The sequence below is a fragment of the Nothobranchius furzeri genome, chromosome 10, assembly GCF_043380555.1.
Source record: "Nothobranchius furzeri strain GRZ-AD chromosome 10, NfurGRZ-RIMD1, whole genome shotgun sequence".
NCBI classification, from domain to species: domain Eukaryota; kingdom Metazoa; phylum Chordata; class Actinopteri; order Cyprinodontiformes; family Nothobranchiidae; genus Nothobranchius; species Nothobranchius furzeri.
Window position 1 is genome coordinate 26861380 of NC_091750.1, and position 22359 is coordinate 26883738.

The following is a 22359-nucleotide window of genomic DNA, read 5'->3' on the forward strand; positions in this document are numbered from 1 at the left end:
ATCTGATCTAATACTTTTAAAATGAAGACATCAAACAGACAAAACATAAGAAGTTATGGGCAAATATTGGTATTTTAAAGACTAAAGGGGAAAAATGTAAACAAATAAACAACATAATTACAAAATAACACATTTTAGGCAAAATTTAGACACAAACTGAGGACAATATTTTCCTGATATACAGGATTCATTTAGTTGTCTGAAAATGTAACGCATTTTATAAAATATCGCGATAATACCGAAAACTCTGATAATTTTGGTCACAATAACCGTGAGGTTAAATTTTCACACCGTGACAACCCTAGTCGGCAGTGCGCGTGTTGGACCTGTTCAGCTCCAGGCAGACCGCATTGGGAAGAGGGCTAAAAAGACGTCCGGTTGCTCATTGGAAAATCCAAAGCTAATGAGAATGCTCCAAACCCGGTTCAGGCGGAGTGGAGCAGATTCTAGTGTGTGAGTGCCAAACTGTGAGAAGCTTGGGAGAGTTGCAGGTTGTGAGGCAGGGTTGAAGTCCCCAGAAATGAAAATGAGGTGTCTGTAGCTAAGAGACCGTGGAGTGAATAAGCCCACAGGCTATCGTGGCGTTCCCTGAGAGTGGGATGTGAACAGTCAGCACAATAACATGTAGAAAGTCCCGTACCAGGTGGTATGGCTGGACGCTGACTGCTGACAGTCTTTGGTACAGTGCTGTTCCTTCACAATGATGTTTCCTGGGTTACACCATCTCTCATTCCCGTACATTGCTAGTCCTCCACCTCTCCAATTGTCACTTTCCCTTGTGCTCCTGTCCGCTCTAACCAGATGAAAGCCATCAAAGTTATGACAGAGTATTGTCCATGAGCCAGGTCTCCGTGAACAGAAGGAGGCTGCTCAGCTGGTACTCCTACTGCAGGCTGTTGGCTCTTCCATCTTGTTGGGTAAAGATCTTAACGGGATCCATGAGAATGGATGAAATGCTCAGTTTCTACAGTCTCCTTCACTCCAGCCCTGCATCCTCTCCTTTGGTGCTCCTCCAGGATAATCCTTCTGTTGCTCAATGCTGATACCTGCTCCTTTCTGTAGAGAATGGACTGGCTAGCAAGGTAGTAGTAGGTTGTTCTGGGAGGGGTTTGGACCCAGATAATTGTAGCCCTGATGAAGATGTAACAGTTACTGGGTCAGAACCCAAACAGCTAATAACCCAGTGTTCTCCTGGTTATAGTCTTCGTCACACTGACATGTGCCTTCCGGTATGGGCGAGAGGACCTGGATGTTCTGGGTCTGTCCTTCAGAAAGGACCTCTACATCTCCACCTTCCAGGTGAGATCAACTAGACCCAAACGGACCTCTGAATGGTTCTGGTTCTGTGCACTTCTGACTGCTTCTCTTTGTGGGATTCTGCAGGCCTTCCCTCCAGTTCCTGAGGAGAAGAAACCAAACAGCCGTCTTCAGGACCGGCTGCTGAAGAAACTGGGTCAGCACGCCCACCCGTTCTACTTCACAGTGAGTGATGGAGGTGGTGGTGGCGGTGGTGATGATGAAGGTAGTGGTGATGATGATGATGACAGTAGTGGTGACGATGGTTGTGATGGTGATGGTGACGGTGGTGGTTGTGATGGTGATGATGGTGGTGGTTGTGATGATGGTGATGGTGATGGTGATGATGGTGGTTGTGGTGATGGTGATGGTGATGATGGTGGTGGTTGTGATGATGGTGATGGTGATGGTGATGATGGTGGTTGTGGTGATGGTGATGGTGATGATGGTGGTTGTGATGATGGTGATGGTGACGGTGGTGGTTGTGATGGTGATGATGGTGGTGGTTGTGATGATGGTGATGGCGATGATGGTGGTTGTGATGATGATGGTGACGGTGGTGATGGTGGTGATGGTGACGGTGGTGGTTGTGATGGTGGTGATGGTAATGGTGACCGTGGTGGTTGTGATGATGGTGATGGTAATGGTGACCGTGGTGGTTGTGATGATGATGATGGTGATGGCGATGATGGTGGTTGTGATGATGATGATGGTGATGGTGACGGTGGTGGTTGTGATGGTGATGAGGGTGATGATGATGGTGGTGATGATGACGGTGGTGGTGATGATGATGGTTGTGATGATGATGGTGATGGTGACGGTGGTGGTTGTGATGGTGATGAGGGTGATGATGATGGTGGTGATGATGACAATAGTGGTGATGATGATGGTTGTGATGGTGATGATGTTGGTGGTGGTGGCGATGATGGTTATGGTGATGGTTATGGTGATGATGACGATGGTGGGTGTGTGGGTGCTAAGAGGTTAGGATATTTCAGAATGTTGTTTTCTCTTTTTTTTTTTTTCCAGATCCCACAGAATCTGCCGTGTTCAGTCACCCTGCAGCCTGGCCCAGAGGACACAGGAAAGGTACCACAGGTTCTGTAGCATTACATGTTTTCATCAATAAAAGCCTGTTAGTGCAGAAGTGGGGAATTCTGGTCCCTCAATATCTATTATCCTACAGGTTTTTGTGTCCCTGCTTCAGCACACCTGATTTAGAGTACATGGTTAGGCCGGTTTCCACTGTTGGAACTTCTCTCCACACAAGCCAGATAAACAAATCTCCATTAGCAGCCGTGGTGAAAAGGCTCACTAAAACAATAGCAAACAGCCTCAAATAGCCAAAAACCACAAAGCCAAATGTGAAGTTAGGGCCAGAACATTGACCCAGAGGTTTCCTGATGGAGCTGTGTGAGACATGTAAGCAAGCTAGTGGATAGTACTAACTCTAGAAATACACTGGTTGTATGGTTATATACAGGGTCCGAAATAAAAATTTTTACTCACCGGCCAAGTTGGCCGGTAGATGATGAAAATCTACCAGCCAAGCATATTTTTTACCAGCCAAAATCCTAAATGATTTAGATCTACCTAAAGCATGTTATTCTATATTATGTTGATTCCAAACAGAGTGACAAAATAATTAAAACATCAATTAATAGGAAAAACAACTCTTTTGTCATTTTTACTATTTATTTATTTATTTATTTATTTTTAGAGATGTTTTTATGAACTCTTTCATTGAAATCTAGTCAGACTCCTTGTTTTCTCTGTCCATGAAGTCTGGCCTCCTGCTTCTGACACCGTCTTTGTGCCAAAGCATTACAGCCTCATTTGGGTCCTAGTCCTTGATCTCCGGAGAACACAGCTGCACCATGAGAATATCTGAAAGTGTGTCAGGGCTAGGGTTGTCACGGTAACCGGTGTAGCGGTAACCCCCGGTAAAAAAGTTGACAATAATAATAACCATCTTGTTTTTAAAAACTATATTATCTCGGTGGGATTACCGTGGCTGCGGTGTAGGCGCGGTGACCCTTACCAGCCACCGTATCATCTGCTGAAGTTGCTGGCAGCACATGCGCGCTTTAATGTTTACAACCAAAACTTTTTTGAAGCTAAAGCTGAAATAATGGTCGAAGGAGGAGACGGCAGCGCGCAGGACATTTATTATCCCTCAAAGAAGACAAAGTGGGAAGTACGGGCATCTTTTGGATATTTGAAGAATGCCGAGGGACAGTTGATAGAAGACGGCTATCCTGTTTGCAGCACGTGCAGAAAAAGTGTCTGTGAAAGGCAGCAACGCTTCAAATCTCATGACACATCTGCGTGGCCATCATAATGTAGCCATTGTCTTACGACTCCGCCATCTCCAGGCTGCCACTGGTCCTGGTGGTTTTTCTTCCAGTTCGAAGAGTTTTCTTTTGGAAGGCTGGCTGACTCCAGTTAAAAACCGCCACGTTTCACCGCTAGTTTTAACACGAAGCTAACTGCTAACTTGATAAACTGATTGAATGGGATAGGCGGAAATGACGTTGGATGCGGCGCTCACGTTTCGCGTACGTTTGTACGTTAGCATGCAGGCGGGAGGAGTATCACAGAAATCCATGGAAGATGACTGATAAACATAACTAATTTGGTGCAAACATTAACTCGCTATGTGGCAGATAGAGCTCAAAAATTTACTCGCCAAATGTAACAATTTGCTCGCATTTGGCGAGTGTTAATTTTGGACCCTGGTTATATCAATATTAAAGATACTGAGTCATCTTGTTTCATGTTTGAAATTATATTGATATTTAGCCCTAGATCATCCTTATTAATAACTAATAAATCTGAGGTGAGCTGAAGCTGTCCTTGATTCCTTAAGTACTGTTTTGTCTTTACTGTATGGTGCTTGAAATGTTCCAACATTTACCTTGAAAAGTGCTCGAATTTGTCATTGGGGAAAATGTAAGAACCCTTAAAAATCAAAGAATTGCTGGCAAAGCAGAATGGAAGGAAAAGTAATTACCGTAAATCCTCTAATACAGGCCAGTATTCAATTAAAGGCCGGGTCTCCAATTTTGGCCGGTGTCGGAGTCGGCGGAGGTGAATAGTGGCCGGTCCCTTATTGTGGCCGGGTGGAATGTGGTAACAAGCAAGTACGGGGGGCGGTTGTGTCATCGTCTCACTTTTGATTTGCCAGTGAAAGACCGCGAGGGTAACTTTAACCATGCGGAGACGAAGAGGAGGCGAAAATTTGATATCAAGTTCAAAGAGAACGTGCTGATTATGCTGCAGAACACTCTGGGGAGCAGTAGCAGGGGTTGTATGAACTAGTCAACTTCACTATAGTGCAGGGGTCGGCAACCTGTTCCCATCAAAGAGCCATTATTACCCGTTTCCCACAGTAAACACCGCAGCAGCCGTGGCGTTGTGGGCGGGGCCTACCATCAGACAGCAGAGAGCTGCTTTAACTAATCACAACAGGTGACAGCAGCCAGTACCGGTCGCTCGTGTACGTCAAAGTTATCTTTCATAAGACGATGATCAATAAAACGATTTATATAAAGCGGATCCAGAAGTTGTAGCCCGTCTCTGCCTACAATATTTTGATATTTTTCACCCTGTTGGTGGTTTTACTGAGCAGGTGCCACTTTTTGAACATCTTAGGTGTGTTCTTGCTGTGTCTTTCTAATTCCATGCTTTCGTTCTTTTTAAACACAGAAACAGTTTTGTTTACCTGTTTTGTAGCTACAGTTTCGCCGAAATCATGGAGGTGCCACTTTTGTCATACGTTTCTTTTTAAAACATGTTTAGACTGTTCAGAATACAAATCCAGGCTCTGTCACGTTTGATTGTTGTAATTAAACTTTGTAGGTGGGGAAGGTCAGAAAAGGATCCGATCAATTTGTTTTTCCCTCATTTACAGTGACGGAGATAATGGTGCAGTGCTCCTGGCTCTGGTGTTAATCAAGTTTAATTTTATCTCTTTGCAACAATTTTCACAAGAAAACAGAACAGTTAAAAGCAGGGCTTGTGTTGTGTTGACCAGATAGTTCCCGTATTTGACTATTTATTTTGACGGAGAAAGAATAGAAAGAATTACCCCGACGCATGCTTATGAACTGACATTTTATTCGTTTCGCGCAGATGTAGCTAAATCACTCAAGAAATGATTCCCATCTGAGTTGGACACTGAGCTCAGCGTAGCTCGCTGTCAGCGCGTATGTACGGCGCACAGTGAGCTGAAGATGTGGAGAGGGGCTTGGAGCACGTCGCAGAACCAGAGCGCATGCAGGAAGATTCCTCCGACTGAAGCGAGACTTGTCACTTAGAAAATGTTCCCTGATTATGAAACTTTGGCTGAATAGCGCTTGTTCCTGTCTCCAATGTGGCGACACATCCAGGAGCTGAGGAGAATCCCAGAATCTCGTCTTCAGCTCAGACTGCGCCGATAAGATTACGCACAAGCGTGGCGCGTCAACCCGGTCTCACATTAAGACCGGGTTGGACCTGTTCAGGTTTACGCAGACAATCTTTACATTTAAAATTGGCTTACAGATAGGGCTGCAACAAACGATTATTTGGATAATCGATGAATCGGATGGGGTCTCGACACGATTAATCGATTAATCGGATTACATGGGGAAATTTTTAAAAACGGCTAGGGAAACGTTTTTTCTCTCCTTCCTTCACTTTATTTAACACAACATTATTAGAAAACAGTTCAATAGCAGAAAAACAACATGCCATCACCTAAATTGTCTTATAAGGTGTATAGACAGAGACCCTAAGCTACATCTATCTGTGACCTAAAATGCTTGGTCCAAGTTAAACAGCTTAAGGGCAATTCTCATCTGTTTTGTTTGATCTCATCTGTTGACATTTATTATAACTGGGGATGTCAAACAACTAATTTTTAAATGTAATTAAACATTGGCTGTGAATTAATCAAAATTGATCACTATTTCCAAAAATGACTGAAAAAATACCAAATAAAACAAAAGTAAATGAATGCCATCCTCCTTGTGATGATGCCCTGGGCAACTGCCATAAAGTCACATCAAGAAATGCTGCTGATCATTCCAATGATCCCAAATAGAAGCAGATGAGACAGCATGTCTGATCATTTAGTTTCTCATCTGATAATATTAGAACATGTCAGTAATGTCTGAGGGGCTTTTATAAACACTGTATAACTAATACTCCTGGAGAGGGTATGGATTACACAGAGGCTTCTGGGGAGCCCAGCTATGGTGGTGGGGTGGTGGTGGTGGGGGGGGGGGGGGTCATTTTGCCTTGGCCCCCAAAATGTCTTGAAACGGCCCTGGGTGTGTGACTGAGTTTTGAAGGTGATCTGAATTGTATCAGATGTATAAATATGACATGTGTATAACTTATTGTTTTTTTACTGGTAAAAATGTGCAGTGGAGATAAATCTACCTACATTTTACTTTTCAACACTTTGTTTTGTTTTCTAGTTTTTATGTAACTATTTTCCTGTCCTGTCTGTCTCTCATCTTCCTGCATCTCCTCTTAATTCTCCAGAAAATCTGTTGCCTGGATTCTTACCTTTTCACCTCATCAGTTACTTTTGAGCAGATCAAAGGGATCTCCTGACCGCAAAGCACAGAGCGCGTTTTCGATGCTGCGTGAGGTGACATCACCGCAGCACAGGTGATGAGCTCCGCAGTAGCGCGCTTCAGGCACAAATAAGACAGAAAATAGAGAACATGTGCAGACATGAACGATCGTGTGCTAATTATAGTTTTTTGGTTGCGCCACTTTGAGAATGGACCGTGCGCTGGAAGCAGCAGCCTGGATCGCTGCGCAGCAATGCGCTGTGCCGCTCTCTGCTCAAAAGAGTCCAAAAATGGTATAATATAGAAAACTTTTTTCCGGCTCCCCGGATGTGTAGGATATACAGCTCCCCCATAATTCGATCCCTGCTCCTGGATGAAAAGCCGGACATCAATACAAGAACCCGCAGTCCGGACGCCCGGACAGAGAGTGAAAAGTGGACAAGTCCGGGGAAAACGGAACGTACGGTCACCATAGTCCTCATAAAGCGGGAAATTATAGATACAGTATTGTGCTCGTGCCCTGGGCCCTTTAGAGTTCGTGGGCCCTGGGCACTTGCCCAGTTAATCCGGCCTTGGGCGGAACCGGTTCGCAGCAGCGCGAACCTTGCGCTGATCTGCCGGCTCTCCCTCGCGCTGATCTGACTTGCTCTGCGCGCAACGGGGGGCGCTTTTGGGAGAGTCGTGCGACACAACGAATCGATGAAGCAATTCGTTGCCAACGCTTTTAGTAATCGATTTTCATCGAATTTATCGATTCGTTGTTGCAGCCCTACTTACAGATGTAAAATTAATGCAGTAAAATATAAAGCATTTTATTTAAATATCCATTCATTATTTTACAAGCACAGCTGCCGCATCAGATGGATGGAAGAGTAACAATCAGGTGTCGCCACCTCAAAAACTAATTTAACACGCGATCGTTCATGTTGGTTCATTTCCTTTGATGTTTTCTGTCTTTTATTTGTGCCTGATGCGTTTCGCTGTGGATCGGGGCGCATCACCTTGTCCTCCGGTGACGCACCGATCACTGATGCGACCACCAAGCAGCGAGCACTCCGCTGTTTTTGCAGTCGGTAGATCTTTTAGAACTGCAGTTCAAAGGTAACTCATAAGGTGAATATATATGAACCCAGGTAGCAGTTTTTCTTTAGGATTGAGAGGAGATGCAGGAAGATAATAAACAGACAGGACAGAAAAATAGTCAAATAAAAACAAGTTAGTTTTTTTACCTGCTGGTTGCAACAAACAGACACCATTGAAGGTAATCAGAAGTGAGGAACAGAAAATGAAATAATTATTTTAATGTTTAGAGCAGCAGGAACTCTTGAGAGGCTGCAGGCGCATCAGTGAGTTTGCGGCCGCTGCGCAGGGGGAGGGGGGAGAGGGCTGAAGCAGAAACTACCGTTGTTAAAAGAAATGTGTTTAACTTTGAAAATGTGGGCGCAATTTTAATTGTCAAAAACTCCAGCAAACCATTAGTTCATTTTGCTCAATAGAAATAGAGGCCTGCCTCTAATACTGGCCCTCCTTCCAATAAAGGCCTGGAGCTTGAGTCAAATACAGGCCCGGGCCTCTATTAGAGGATTTACGGTAACTAACATTAGCGCAGTTTTAACGTCGCTTTTATTAAAGTCCAAAAAGCGCAGCATAATGCTACAACAACGACGACGACTACAACAACAACTTGGATGCCACGTTTTACATGCTGCAGCAATACGTCAACAGTAAAACCTGCTACAGTAGAATTTTTGTCTTTTTGCTGATCAGTGACATCACTCTCTCGCCTCAGTCGTCATGTGCCGACGTCTGTGCTAAGTCCTGAAAGGGCTTAATTTGTATGGGAGGACCGGGACATCGTGTCACCTGCTACCCTGAACACCTTTCGCGGAAACGCAGCACATAACAGGCTTAAAGGGATACTTTGCATGTTTTAAATCATTTTCTTGAGCCAGTTTGTGCTTAAATGACCTGTACTGGGTTAATGACAGGCCACCCAGCCCCTATTGCCCCCTGTGGCCAGAATATCGCACTTGCAACTTCACACTTGCCGGTCCGGTCCGGTCCAGCTGACTTTAGTGGCACTGCTGTCTGGCTTCAGGGCGTTTCCTGCATGAACACAGCTGACATGATTAAGTTATTGGCTAATCACTCCTCTAGACTCTATTGAAGGCTGGGAGACGTTTACTCTTAGATTAAGGTGTGAAAAAGGCAGACACACTGCCAAGAGAGTGATTTTGTTTCACTTTTCAAACGGACCATAGGGGATGCTAAAAGCAAACTAAACTGCCTAGTGTTCCTTTAGTGAGCAACTGAACAGGTGTGTTGGAGCATGGAAACAGCTAAAACATGCAGGATACCAATCCTGTTCTGGCCCCTGCTTGATCATGAATCTTCTACCCGCTAGCATTAGCATTAGCCAACCTGGTTGTAGATTCACACTAAATCCCAGACTGTGGAGCGTTTCTGCCTTTTCCAGTGTTGTCGGTCTTGAATGTTTCTCTGTTGTCCTCCATAACACCTCGATGACCTTGTTGTCCACCAGTAAAAAGTCTTCAGGCTGCTGAGCGTTTGACACCTCAAATCAGTGTGAAAGCACTGACTGAATCAAACCACTCCAGTATTTGTTTCAGCCTAACATATTTCACTATGTACTTACACATATTCTACTATGTACTCATACATATTATACTATGTACTTATACATACTCTACTATGTAGTCATACATATTACACTATGTACTAGTAAATATTATACTATGTACTTACACATTCTCTACTGTGTACTTATACATATTGAACTATGTACTTACACATACTCTACTATGTACTTATACATATTACACTATGTACTTATGTATTATACTCTGTATGTACTTTGTCCTTAAAACCATCCTCTACACATGTGTTTGATACTTTTGTGGGGATACTATGGGGCAACGGTGGTACAGGAGTTAAGTGCTCGCCCCTTAATCAGAAGGTTGCAGGTTCGAGCCCCGCTCAGTCTGTCGCTGTCGTTGTGTCCTTGGGCAAGATGCTTAACCCGCCTTACCTGCTGGTGGTGGTCGGAGGGACCGGTGGAGCATGTGCTCGGCAGCCTCTCCTCTGTCCGTTCGCCCCAGGGCAGCTGTGGCTACATCATAGCCAGGGTTTTTCCTGCATTCAAATTTGCATGGCGGCCGCCTCCAGCTAATTTTGTGTCTCCCCAGCCTGATTTCACTCTGCCCCCAGCTATTTGGTTGTTATTTTAATTGCAGTTGCAGGGTTGCGTCACTAGTGCACTGAAAAGCACTAAAACCGCTGCAGACAAAGATCAAAAATAGCTTTTCTCGCTAGTTTGTACATATGTATGGTTGGTGCTATTGACGTCCTGATTTTCCCCCAGGCTCTTCCATAACAGAGCAGGGCTGTACAGTGGGACAAAAAACACTGTCTCTGTGTGTCTGTCTATTTTTAAACTTAGCACTGGTGCAACATCTTTGAATTATTATTTTCCCCAGAACTTTATGAACAGAAGTAAGTTACGTATAAGAAAAATGCTTTTTACTGAAGCACAGTGTGGTAATCTGGATGCAGTAGAGGAAAATAAAGAAACCAGCAAAGGCACAAAGGCAGAACCGGTGTTCTGAGAAAACGTCCTACTTTGGCAAAACGTCCTACCCGTAGGTTAATTTTATGGTGTTTTACATGACACTAACCAAGTATCAACGTCAATAAAAAGTACTAATACTTACTACTTATCTATTTTCCTGCAAATATGACAGCGGAATAGCATTCCCCTTTTGTGTCGTGCACATGCTCAGTAACAACGGGTAGGACGGTTTACGGGGTAGGAGAAATTCGCAGAACACCGGTCCAAAGTTTGGGATCAAAAGTGCAGCTACACCATCTACATTAATATATGGACAATGGGTTTCCACAGGCTCCAATAACAAGTTTTTCTGCTAAAATGGGAGGTGGCCACCACCGCCATTTTGACCGTGTCACAGGTTCCGTCAAGCCCAGACAATTCCGTAAAAGGGAAGAGAGGTGGAGCTGAGGGTGGGGCTGTAAGGCTGGGATCAACTGATGACACATGGTCGAACTAGCTACAAGCTAACCTGAAGCTAACCCAAAGCTAATGCGGAGGTGGGAGCTAAGCTAACGGAGGTAGCAACCTAGCTACAACCGGAGTTAACTGTGCACAACACCAGAGCTTCTGAGTCAGAGATACGCCGGGCTGACCGCTGGGTAAAACTGGGTGGAACACAGAGGTCTCTGAGAGACCGGCAAGTTGCACAGCACACAGAAGCCGCGATCAGACAGATGCGTCGAGCTGCTTGGAGAAGTGGCGTATTTTGGCGGTTCTGGCTTGCCATAAGAACCAGCCGTCAGCCCGCCGCAGCACACAGAAGCCGCGATCAGACAGATGCGCCGAGCTGCTGGGAGAACCAGCCGGCATTCCGGGTGGAAAACATCGGTCTCCCGAGAGCTTCACAAGCCGAGAGTCGGAACCCAGCTCCACCAACATGTTATATCCTCATCTTCTTCAGCCTTCAGAGAGTACAGACGCTTTTTTCTCAGCTCCCTTATCTGCTTCCCCAAGGCTCTTGTCCCGTCTGCCTACAGAGCACTTCTCTGCATTTCTCCTGAAACCACTACTCTTTTTTGGAAATATGGACTTAATTAACTAGTCATTCAACGCGATTGACAAAAATTTTTCTACGATGAGAACGGAGAAGGGGGCTCCCACCTGCCCCGAGGTGACATTCGCAGCGGGATATGCACTCGATTCTTGGGAGGTCTGGCGGATTGTGTGCCTCTCTCAGTTGTCCATCGAGGACGTGGAAGATTTGTGGATGTTCGGCCTGATGATCACTGGATTTCTTCTGATTGGAGTGGGAGGATATCTGGTTTTCTGGAAATCTGGGAAGACGGGAGCGATTGGAGTGCGACCCGTGCCCATGGAATGTGCCGCTCGTGCGGTGACCTCACAGACTGGGACGTTACTCGAGGTGAACCGTAAGCTGGATAATGTCCTCGCGGTGTTGCCTGTGTTAGTTCGCAAGATGGATGTTATCTCGGAGAGGGTCGCCGGACGATGTGGGGATGTTTAGAACGTAAAATTGGCTTCACTGGTGGACATGAATGACCACTTATAGACTCCAAGGCAGAGAGGAAAATTATCTCTGCCTGCCCCAAACAAAGTCATGTTTATCCTTATCTGACGCCAAAGCAGCCTCTCAAGGCTGCTTCAACACACCCCCACGAAAGGAGGAATGCTGACAGATGCTGTGTCCCGACCTTCCCCCCCTGCCTTCAGATTGTGACTTCTGCTGAGGTCAGCGACCTGCGGGAAACTCAATGTGCTCTCTGTTCCTTATCTCTCCCTCCCACCTGTTGGTCTGCAGCTGGTTGATGCGCCGCACTGGCAGCTCCCATTGGAGGCTTCAGGATCCCGCCCAACTCCGCCTTTCCATCGGACTCTGATGTTTTGTATCTGTGCTGTTTGTGCTTCTATGTTGAGGAGTTTTTTTTTTGTATAATAGAGTTACTCCCCGCTGGGGCTAACTCTGCTATGACTTTTTTTTTTTTTACCTTACCCCCAATTATCCTCATGTAACTCCCTTTTCATCAATCTATTAAGGTAGTGCGACTCATGTTGCGAATGACCACAGTCACCAATTCTTGTCATGTGTCTTACCCATGTGTGTCTGATCTCTGAATTGTGTGCACTGAAACTCAATTTCGTTTCTCTGTATGTCCTGCACATGTGGTAGAAATGACAATAAATGACTTTGACTTGATATTTCAACCCATTTTCTAAAGTGCAGCATTATGTTAAATGCACTGGGTTTTACCCTATTACATTTAAATTTCATGGTTAAACAGTACATGTTAAAATCTAAGCTCAGCTCGGCAGTGACCTAAAATACATAAATATAATTTTACTTACTGAAAAAAATGAAGTGGAGACTCCTTGGACGCTGTATTAGTGCAATTAATGCCACAGCAAGTCATTTTGTCCAACAATTGCACAAATAAGATCCAAAAAAGAATACACAAACACAGAGACTCAAAATCCCAGAGCAGTTTCCAGGCCAGACGAGGCTCAGACTGTGGTCTTTCCACGGAGCTAGCTCTGTGGTCACGTGGGTCTGATGCTCATTAATTATACAGAATTTTAGGCTTTCAATACACTTAAACAGAAGAGTGAGAAAAAAATTCACCCCCCTCAGAGTTGTCATGAGTGTAAACTAGATCATTTAAACCAAAAACATGTTTTGGTACCAGGCTGTAAACATGTTTATTTCTGCTGTGAAATTGGTATTTTTAACATGGGAGTCAATGAGGATTTGCTCGCTTCTGACACCAGCCCCTAGTGGAGGAGGGTGGAACTGCAATTTTTCTTTCTTCTGGGTTGGCCTCAATTTTAAAGCCGCATTGTGGGGGCTTGAGCTACACACAGATTAGCTAATGCTAAAGCTAACGGGTAGCAGTCTCACGATCAAGTAGCGCACAGAAAAATATGTGATGATCATAAAACTAAGAGAGACTAAACTCTACAAGCGGCCGAAAAGTCCCCACCATCCTGTTTATTCTGCATCCTGCAGCGCTACGGATCAGAACCGCTGCAGTCACATTACTGCTGGCGCTGGATGTACGGCAAGCCGTTGTAGTATATAATTCACAAACTCTTCTATCTTTGAACATAATTTCACCTGGAATATTGCCAACCTGTACATTATAGACATGCCACCGTTACATTGTTAGCAGCAGAAATTAAATGTTATTACCATTTCTAATACAAATGCATGTTAATGACATGCATTATATTTTGCTGGATATATTTAGGTGTTATTTTGACTAAGATGAGTGTTATTAATACAATCCTAAAATGTTACTGAAATGTAGGTTAGGGATGAGCGAGTACACCACTATCTGTATCTGTACTCGGAGTGGGCGTGGTATAACGCGGAAGTGGGCGTGGTTTACATCAATACATTATTTTAAGTCTGAAATTGATACGGATTGATCAGAAGTTGCTATGTGTGTTTATTTGAAAACTATTTACAGAGCAGCCTCAGAGTTGAGATTAAATATTTTTGATCACAATAGTAAAGAAACTATTTCAGAACAAGTTTTATTGAATTAGTACATCTGAACTCATGCAGTAGGAACTAGGAAATATGAAATGCTAGAACCAGACACAACTTTATAGTGACTGATGCAGCACGTCAGCTCTGTCTTTTCAAATGCACCACGTTCATTACGAAAAAAGTAACTTTAAATATTCAACCGAAAAAGAGGCGAGCTGAAGAAAACCTAGGGAGTACCGAAGAAACGTGAGCAACAGTAAAGCAAGCACAGAGAGGTCCGTTACTGACTGTGTGTGTGCGTGGATGAGCCGGACGGACTGTGCTCCCGGCCGGCTGCAGAGTTTTGTGTGTAGGGAGGGGCGGGCGCTCTATGTGACTGGCCAATCAGAGCGTGAAGACAGTCAGTTACCCAATGAGGCTTTTCCTTCAGCACGATTACAGATATTTACGAGTTTTACTCGTTTCATGCTCGTACTCGTCTAAAATGCTTTATCCGTACCGGGTACTCGTCTGAAACGAGTATCCGGCTCATCCCTAATGTAATTCAAACATTTTAAAATATTTTTAACTCTAAATATCAGATGGGAAAAAGGGAACTAAACACCAATCTAATGCATAATATTTTGCCTTTAAAAAGGTGAGGCAGTTGAATACACAGAGTATGCATGTGCTGGCGCATGGTCAGGATGGCACCACCTCTGCCTCAATTTGAGCCAGGAAAACCCCGATAGCTCATCCCCACTAGGGTGTGAATGGATGAATGATTGTGCTGTAAAGCACCTTGGGGGGTTCCAGGACTCAAGAAGGCGCTATATCGAATACAGCCCATTTACCAAACTTTTGATTAACATCTCAATAAATTCAATAAGTGAATGTCCCCCCCACCCCCACCCTTCTGATTCAACCAATCACGTTGCAGTATATTGTTGGTGACATTTGAAGATCTCCTCTGACCCACGAGTGGCCTTTGTGGCGAGCTTCTGCTGTGGTTGGTGACACCGGAGACCTGATAAGAGCTCCAGTTTGACGGGATCTATGTGGATGGTTCTGACCCGTTCTTTCCTAACTGCAGGCCTGTGGGGTGGACTTTGAGATCAGAGCTTTCTGTGCGAAGACAATAGAAGAAAAGATCCACAAGAGGTGAGACTTGTCTGCAACAATCTGGTTCTAAAGGTTCTGATACTCCAGAGCTCCAACCAGGCTCCATGTCAACTCTCAGACAGGAGCTTAAATATGGTTTCCAGGGTTTTATTTTGAAAGCTGTTGAGGTGACTGTTACTGATGGCGTTGTTGTTAGGAACTCGGTGCGTCTGGTGATCAGGAAGGTCCAGTATGCTCCAGAAAAGCCCGGTCCACAGCCCATGGTAGAGACCACCCGCAGCTTCCTGATGTCGGACCGGTCCCTGCACCTGGAGGCTTCGCTAGACAAAGAGGTTCACCACCAGCTGCCACCTTCTGCGTGTTTCAGGTCTGCTCACAGCTTTGACTGAATCTTGTGTCCCATCATGCTTTGGTGCAGCTCTACTACCACGGAGAGCCCATCAGTGTGAACGTCCACGTCACCAACAACTCCACCAAGACCGTGAAGAGAGTGAAGATCTCTGGTAGGACTGATTTGTTTGTTCGTTCAGGAGCTTCAGTTCTTCTGTGTCCAGATGTTGATCAGCTGTTTGGTTCTTGCAGTGCGTCAGTATGCTGACATCTGTCTGTTCAGCACCGCCCAGTACAAGTGTCCAGTGGCCCAGCTGGAGGCAGAGTAAGTGCCAGAACAAGAACCATCTAGTCCATCCTCTACAGACACCTGGGACTACCGGTCAACTGGTCTAGACCAGTTCCACCCCCACAACATACAGGAAGTCCAACGTACAGTGGGGCAAAAAAGTATTTAGTCAGCCACCGATTGTGCAAGTTCTCCCACTTAAAATGATGACAGAGGTCAGTAATTTTCATCATAGGTACACTTCAACTGTGAGAGACAGAATGTGAAAAAAATCCATGAATTCACATGGCAGGATTTTTAAAGAATTTATTTGTAAATCAGGGTGGAAAATAAGTATTTGGTCAATAACAAAAGCTCAACTCAATACTTTGTAACATAACCTTTGTTGGCAATAACAGAGGTAAAACGATTATTATAGGTCTTTACCAGGTTTGCACACACAGTAGCTGGTATTTTGGCCCATTCCTCCATGCAGATCTTCTCGAGAGCAGTGTTGTTTTGGGGCTGTCGCCGAGCAACACGGACTTTCAACTCCCTCCACAGATTTCTATGGGGTTGAGGTCTGGAGACTGGCTAGGCCACTCCAGGACTTTCAAATGCTTCTTACGGAGCCACTCCTTTGTTGCCCGGGCGGTTTGCTGGGGATCATTGTCGTGTTGGAAGACCCAGCCACATTACATGGCTCCATTCATTCTGTCCTTAACACGGATCAGTCGTCCTGTCCCCTTAGCAGAAAAACAGCCCCAAAGCATGATGTTCCCACCCCCATGCTTCACAGTAGGTATGGTGTTCTTGGGATGCAACTCAGTATTCTTCTTCCTCCAAACACGACGAGTTGGGTTTATACCAAAAAGTTCTACTTTGGTTTCATCTGACCACATGACATTCTCCCAATCCTCTGCTGTATCATCCATGTGCTCTCTGGCAAACTTCAGACGGGCCTGGACATGCACTGGCTTCAGCAGCGGAACACGTCTGGCACTACAGGATTTGATTCCCTGCCGTTGTAGTGTGTTACTGATGGTGACCTTTGTTACTGTGGTCCCAGCTCTCTGCAGGTCATTCACCAGGTCCCCCCATGTGGTTCTGGGACTCTTGCTCACCGTTCTCATGATCATTTTGACCACACGGGATGAGATCTTGCGTGGAGCCCCAGATCGAGGGAGATTATCAGTGGTCTTGTATGTCTTCCATTTTCTGATAATTGCCCCCACAGTTGATTTTTTCACACCAAGCTGCTTGCCTATTGTAGATTCACTCTTCCCAGTCTGGTGCAGGTCTACAATTCTTTTCCTGGTGTCCTTCGAAAGCTCTTTGGTCTTGGCCATAGTGGAGTTTGGAGTCTGACTGTTTGAGGCTGTGGACAGGTGTCTTTTATACAGATAATGAATTCAAACAGGTGCCATTAATACAGGTAACGAGTGGAGGACAGAAAAGCTTCTTAAAGAAGGCATTACAGGTCTGTGAGAGCCAGAGTTTCCTTGTTTGAAGTGACCAAATACTTATTTTCCACCCTGATTTACAAATAAATTCTTTAAAAATCCTGCCATGTGAATTCATGGATTTTTTTTTCACATTCTGTCTCTCACAGTTGAAGTGTACCTATGATGTAAATTACTGACCTCTGTCATCATTTTAAGTGGGAGAACTTGCACAATCGGTGGCTGACTAAATACTTTTTAGCCCCGCTGTAAACCACTAGTAACAAATAGGATCAGATTATACTGGGGGAGCCGGTTCTGGGAGGGACCAGTTCTGAGAGGGATCGGTTCTGAGAGGGACTGGTTCTGAGTCCGAATCGGGGGGGGGGCTCTCGTACGCTCGTTCTTCCACAGTTGACTGATGATGTCACCCAGGTGCTCGTGTCCGTTCAGTCATTTACTTACAGAAACCATAACCATATTTGGTCACGCTACGTCCTGAGCTCAGGAAACAAGAACAACTGTATTGACAGTGAGACGAGACGCTGGCTGCTGAAGTAGAGGAGAAACAGGAGTAGCCAGTTGTAAACGCGGTCGGGAGAAGGCAGAGGTGAGAATAACCTTTAGGATGTTCTGTTTGGAGTTAGCCTCTTCTGAGCTGTCATTCAGTCTGGTTACCTTGGCAACACATGTAGATGGAGGAGCAGAGGAAGTTCTGGGGGTTCTTGTAGTTTTCAACAATAGAATTGGATTCGTGCGGTTTGTCTGTCGCTCCACATGCAGCAGAGCTCCTTCAGGAAGCAGATCAGATCGCTCATGGAGGACATTCCCTTCAGAGATCACGCTCTGCTGAATGACACAGATCTGTGTGTAGGTACGGTTGATAAATGAGGGTCTGATCTGAACGGGGCCAGGGTTGAGAGGCTCTAGTATTCCAGTCTGAACTGGTCTAGGATCAGTGGGTGGGGTTTACCTGAGCAGTCTGACTTACAGCAGTATGTCGTCTCCATAGCGACCAGGTGTCATCCAGCTCTACCTTCTGTAAGGTGTACACCCTGACCCCGACGCTTGACAAGAACAGAGAGAAGAGAGGACTCGCTCTCGACGGGAAACTCAAACACGAAGACACGAACCTGGCCTCGTCCACTATGTAATGGACACACACACACACACACACACACACTCCCTCAGGTCACAGCAGTCACATGACCATGGGGTGTTCTGTTTCAGAGTGAAGGACGTCACCAACAAGGAGGTTCTGGGAATCCTGGTGTCCTACAGAGTTAAAGTCAAGCTGGTGGTCTCACGTGGAGGGTAAGTTGCACTCTGATGACATCACTTCCTGTCCCTTGCATACAACTTGGTTCTGCTCCTGGGGGGTAGGGTTGTCACGGTGTGAAAATGTAACGTCACGGTTATTGTGACCAAAATTACCACGGTTTTCGGTATCATCGCGGTATTTTTTTAAACGTGTTACATTTTCAGACAACTAAATAAACCCTGTACATCAGGAAATATTGTCCTCAGTTTGTGTCTAAATTTTGCCTAAAATGTGTTATTTTGTAATTATGTTGTTTATTTGTTTACATTTTTCCCCTTTAGTCTTTAAAATACCAATATTTGCCCATAACTTCTTATTTTATGTCTGTTTGTTGTCATCATTTTAAAAATATTAGATCAGATGATACTCAGTACTCAAGTAGCCTTCTAATCAGATACTTTTTTACCCTTACTTGAGTAATAAACCCTATATCAGGAAAATATTGTCCTCGGTTTGTGTCCTTCCAGTGAGCTTTGCAGATGTGGGAAAATGTCATCAGGCAGTAATCGTTGTTAAATTCATAATTATTCTCAGAGAGAGACCAACTCTTATCTGCCCCTGGGAGCCCCGTAATGCATAGCGTCATTTCAACATGGCGGTGTCCGCGACACGGTTTATATGCAGGTAGCGGCGCTGCGGCTGCTTTATATAGCGACTCGTTGCTTTCTCCCTCAACCCAAATCCTCGGATCACGCATTTTAGCTAAAACGCTAACGTTAGCTTGCCTTGCGTTGACTGTAGAGTTGTGGGTGATGGTCACGCAGATGTGTCATGAGATTTGAAGCGTTGCTGCCTTTCACAGACACTTTTTCTGCACGTGCTGCAAAAAGGAAAGCCGTCTTCTATCAACTGTCCCTCGGCATTCTTCAAATATCCAAAAGATGCCCGTACTTCCCACTTTGTCTTCTTTGAGGGATAATAAATGTCCTCCTGAGCGCTGCCGTCTCCTCCTTTGGCCATTATTTCAGCTTTAGCTTCAAGAAAGTTTTGGTTGTAAACAACAAAGTGCGCATGTGCCGCCGGCAGCTTCAGCAGATGATACGGTGGCTGGTAAGGGTCACCGCGCCTACACCGCAGCCACGGTAATCCACCGAGATAATAGTTTTAAAAAAACAAGACGGTTATTACTATCGTCAACTTTTTTACTGGGGTTTACCGCTACACCGGTTACCGTGACTACCCTGCTGGGGGTGTTTCTCAATGTCAAGGAACCTCGCCTTGATGTTTTTGTCCCACCTCGGTTGCCTAGGAGATGTATCATTGCCAAGGCGTGTTCCAATGTCGATGTTCTTCCGAGGCGTGTGTTCTCCGTGTGTTAGCCGTACGGATCAATGATGATCTGTCACACCTTTAATATCAAGTGGGACAATAAATGAACTCTGATGAAATATGATCTTAGATGTTATTAAGAGCTGAATGAAGGGACTCAGAAAACGTGTGATGTCTGGGTTTATAAAATAAAATGTTAAATGAGGTTCAACAAGTTATCAAATTAATATTAACCCATCCAACGCCATTGTGAAGAGCCTCCACACCGGTAGTGGAAGTTCTTGGGATCTGGTCGGCAAGCAAAGCCGTCCCGGCAAAGCGAGCGAGTGAGTGGACTTCTGATGTGTCCGAGGGTCGTAGGTACCTTCTGAACACACCTGGTTGAAGAGATGCTTCCTTACATTGTGATGTCTTAGTAAATATTCTATTTGGTGAGAGATAAACTTTATTGCATTTATCCTAGTGAATCTATAATTAAACGGGTAAACTAGTATTAGCACATCCAACGTATCAGGAGAGAGAGAATGTTTAAGTGGTTAGCAGCAGTGTGCTAGTCGATGGCCCCCTCCATGAGGCCACCACAGCTCAGCAAAACATCGTTGTAGCTTCTTCTGGGGAGAAAAACACTTAGAGAGAAAATAAAGTTAACAACCGAAATTGTACGAAATAGTACAGTTAAAGAGCAGACTGTAGAAGAAAGTAGTCGAGTGTGGAAAGTAATCAGTATGTCATCCAGCAGTCTAAGCCTATAGCAGCAGCCTATTTAGATGGAGGCATGTTGGAGGCAGGGCAAGGGAGAGTCATCTTTACCGACTGTACACTCCACCTCCCTCTACTCCCCCACTTGTCCAGATTTAGGCTAACATCAGATTTTAACCATAGGCCCTATCAAATAAAAATGTTGTAAGCCTATTCTTAAAAGTAGACAAGGTGTCTGCAGAAGCAGCATCGGTCATCCGAGGACACACAGGCTGGAGGCTTTTCCAGGTTCTGTTAGTTTCCTGGAAGGGGGCAGCTTGGGCTGTAGTCATGGTAACCCTCACAGGGAATTGTGGGTAAACATGGAGCTGGTTTGTTTTGCAGAGACGTTTCAGTGGAGCTGCCCTTCATCCTGATGCACCCTAAACCTGCGGAGCTGCCAGCGTCCCGCCCTCACTCAGGTGATTGCCCCCCCCCACACACACACACACACACACACCTATCTACGGGTTGGCTCGTCTCTCTGGGCTGGTGCCGCAGAAACACAAGTTCCTGATCCTGATGTTTGTGTTCCAGCTGTGCCGGAGTCTGACCCACCCCTCGACACCAATCTGATAGAATTCGACACAAAGTGAGTTTATTAGCTGCAGGTCGTGATGGTTCTAGTGGGATCAGCTGATTCTGGACCCGTTCTAACTGGATCCTCTCGTCCTCTCAGCAGCATCTCCCAGGACGACGACTTTGTCTTCGAGGACTTTGCTCGTCTGCGGCTCAAAGGCGCAGTGGACGACAAGGAGGAGGACTGCTAGGAGCTTGCCATGGCTCCACGCTCGCTTTGACAACACACACACACACCTCACATACATTCCCCAGCCGAGCCGATGGACGAGAGCTCGGTGTTTCCTCCTCTCTTGCCTCAGATGCCCTTCATACCACCGCCATCTCTCCCTTGCCAACATTGTTAAGGGTTCCTATGAAGGTGGGTGGGGCTTTCAGCATCACCCAATCCCTGCAGCCGTTTGCAGATTGTGGCTGGAGGCCAAAGCAAACAAGTTTGAGTCAATACAAGTGAAATAGTTGTTTACCACCTGACACCCCCTCCTCTGACCCCAGGTCTGCTCTGCGCTTGGCCTGGTTGGGGCTGGCTCAGCTCGGTTAACCAGAGTTTGATGGTTAAATCTGAGTGAAACCTGATTGGCCTTTTTATTTTATTTTGAAGGGTTGTTGGTGCAAAGATGCTAAAATTATTACGTTTTGTTTTTCCGTGTAGGGTGCACCTCCTCAACAGGTGTGGTCACAAACCTCTCTGACTTCAACCTTCTTTATTTGAAGTGTGTGAGTTAAAAATCCTTTGAAATAAAATCTAAACCTCAGATTTTCTTCTGCGAATCTTTTAAAGCTTCTGTGATTTTCTGATTGACGCCTCAGCGTCATCTCACTTTTATTGTGAAAAACAAAGTTTTAGCATCAGTCAGTTCCGCCAAAACGTTTCAGCACCTGTTCAGCTTCTCCGCTAGTCGCAATTGTAAACTCATCCATTTTTCTTCTGATGAACTTTTGTCGTTAAATTAATTTAATTTTCAAAATACATATGAATCATAATAATTTTTGCCCTCCACCCAGTACAGCGCTGGCTCCACCCCCTCCACCCAGTACAGCGCTGGCTCCACCCCCTCCACCCAGTACAGCGCTGGCTCCGGCCCTCTACCCAGCTGTTGTACAGCGCTGGCTCCGCCCCTCTACACCCTCCACCCAGTACAGCGCTGGCTCCGCCCCTCCACCCAGTACAGCGCTGGCTCCACCCCCTCCACCCAGTACAGCGCTGGCTCCGGCCCTCTACCCAGCTGTTGTACAGCGCTGGCTCCACCCCTCTACACCCTCCACCCAGTACAGCGCTGGCTCCGCCCCTCCACCCAGTACAGCGCTGGCTCCGCCCCCCTACCCAGCTGTTTTATAGCACTGGCTCCGCCCCTCTACACCCTCCACCCAG

The 22359-nt window shown here is 45.5% G+C and overlaps 1 protein-coding gene across 4 annotated transcripts in view; it reads left to right on the top strand.

Annotated features, from left to right (window-relative positions):
- Positions 1–21742, top strand: part of LOC107387174 (arrestin red cell) — a 39773-nt gene extending 18031 nt beyond the window's left edge. Inside the window, exons 5-16 of one of the 4 annotated variants that reach the window (XM_054730995.2) lie at positions 1202–1299; positions 1384–1482; positions 2326–2385; positions 15012–15079; positions 15237–15372; positions 15459–15543; positions 15623–15695; positions 18093–18230; positions 18311–18394; positions 20754–20830; positions 20946–21000; positions 21088–21742. In XM_054730995.2, the coding sequence (XP_054586970.2) occupies positions 1202–1299; positions 1384–1482; positions 2326–2385; positions 15012–15079; positions 15237–15372; positions 15459–15543; positions 15623–15695; positions 18093–18230; positions 18311–18394; positions 20754–20830; positions 20946–21000; positions 21088–21178 (1064 nt within the window). In that variant the 3' untranslated portion in view covers positions 21179–21742. Of the gene's footprint in view, positions 1–1201; positions 1300–1383; positions 1483–2325; positions 2395–15011; positions 15080–15236; positions 15373–15458; positions 15544–15622; positions 15696–18092; positions 18231–18310; positions 18395–20753; positions 20831–20945; positions 21001–21087 lie in introns of all 4 variants that reach the window. The other 3 variants (XM_070555441.1, XM_054730993.2, XM_054730994.2) reach the window with 3 other exon arrangements.
- Positions 21743–22359: the final 617 nt, after the last annotated feature.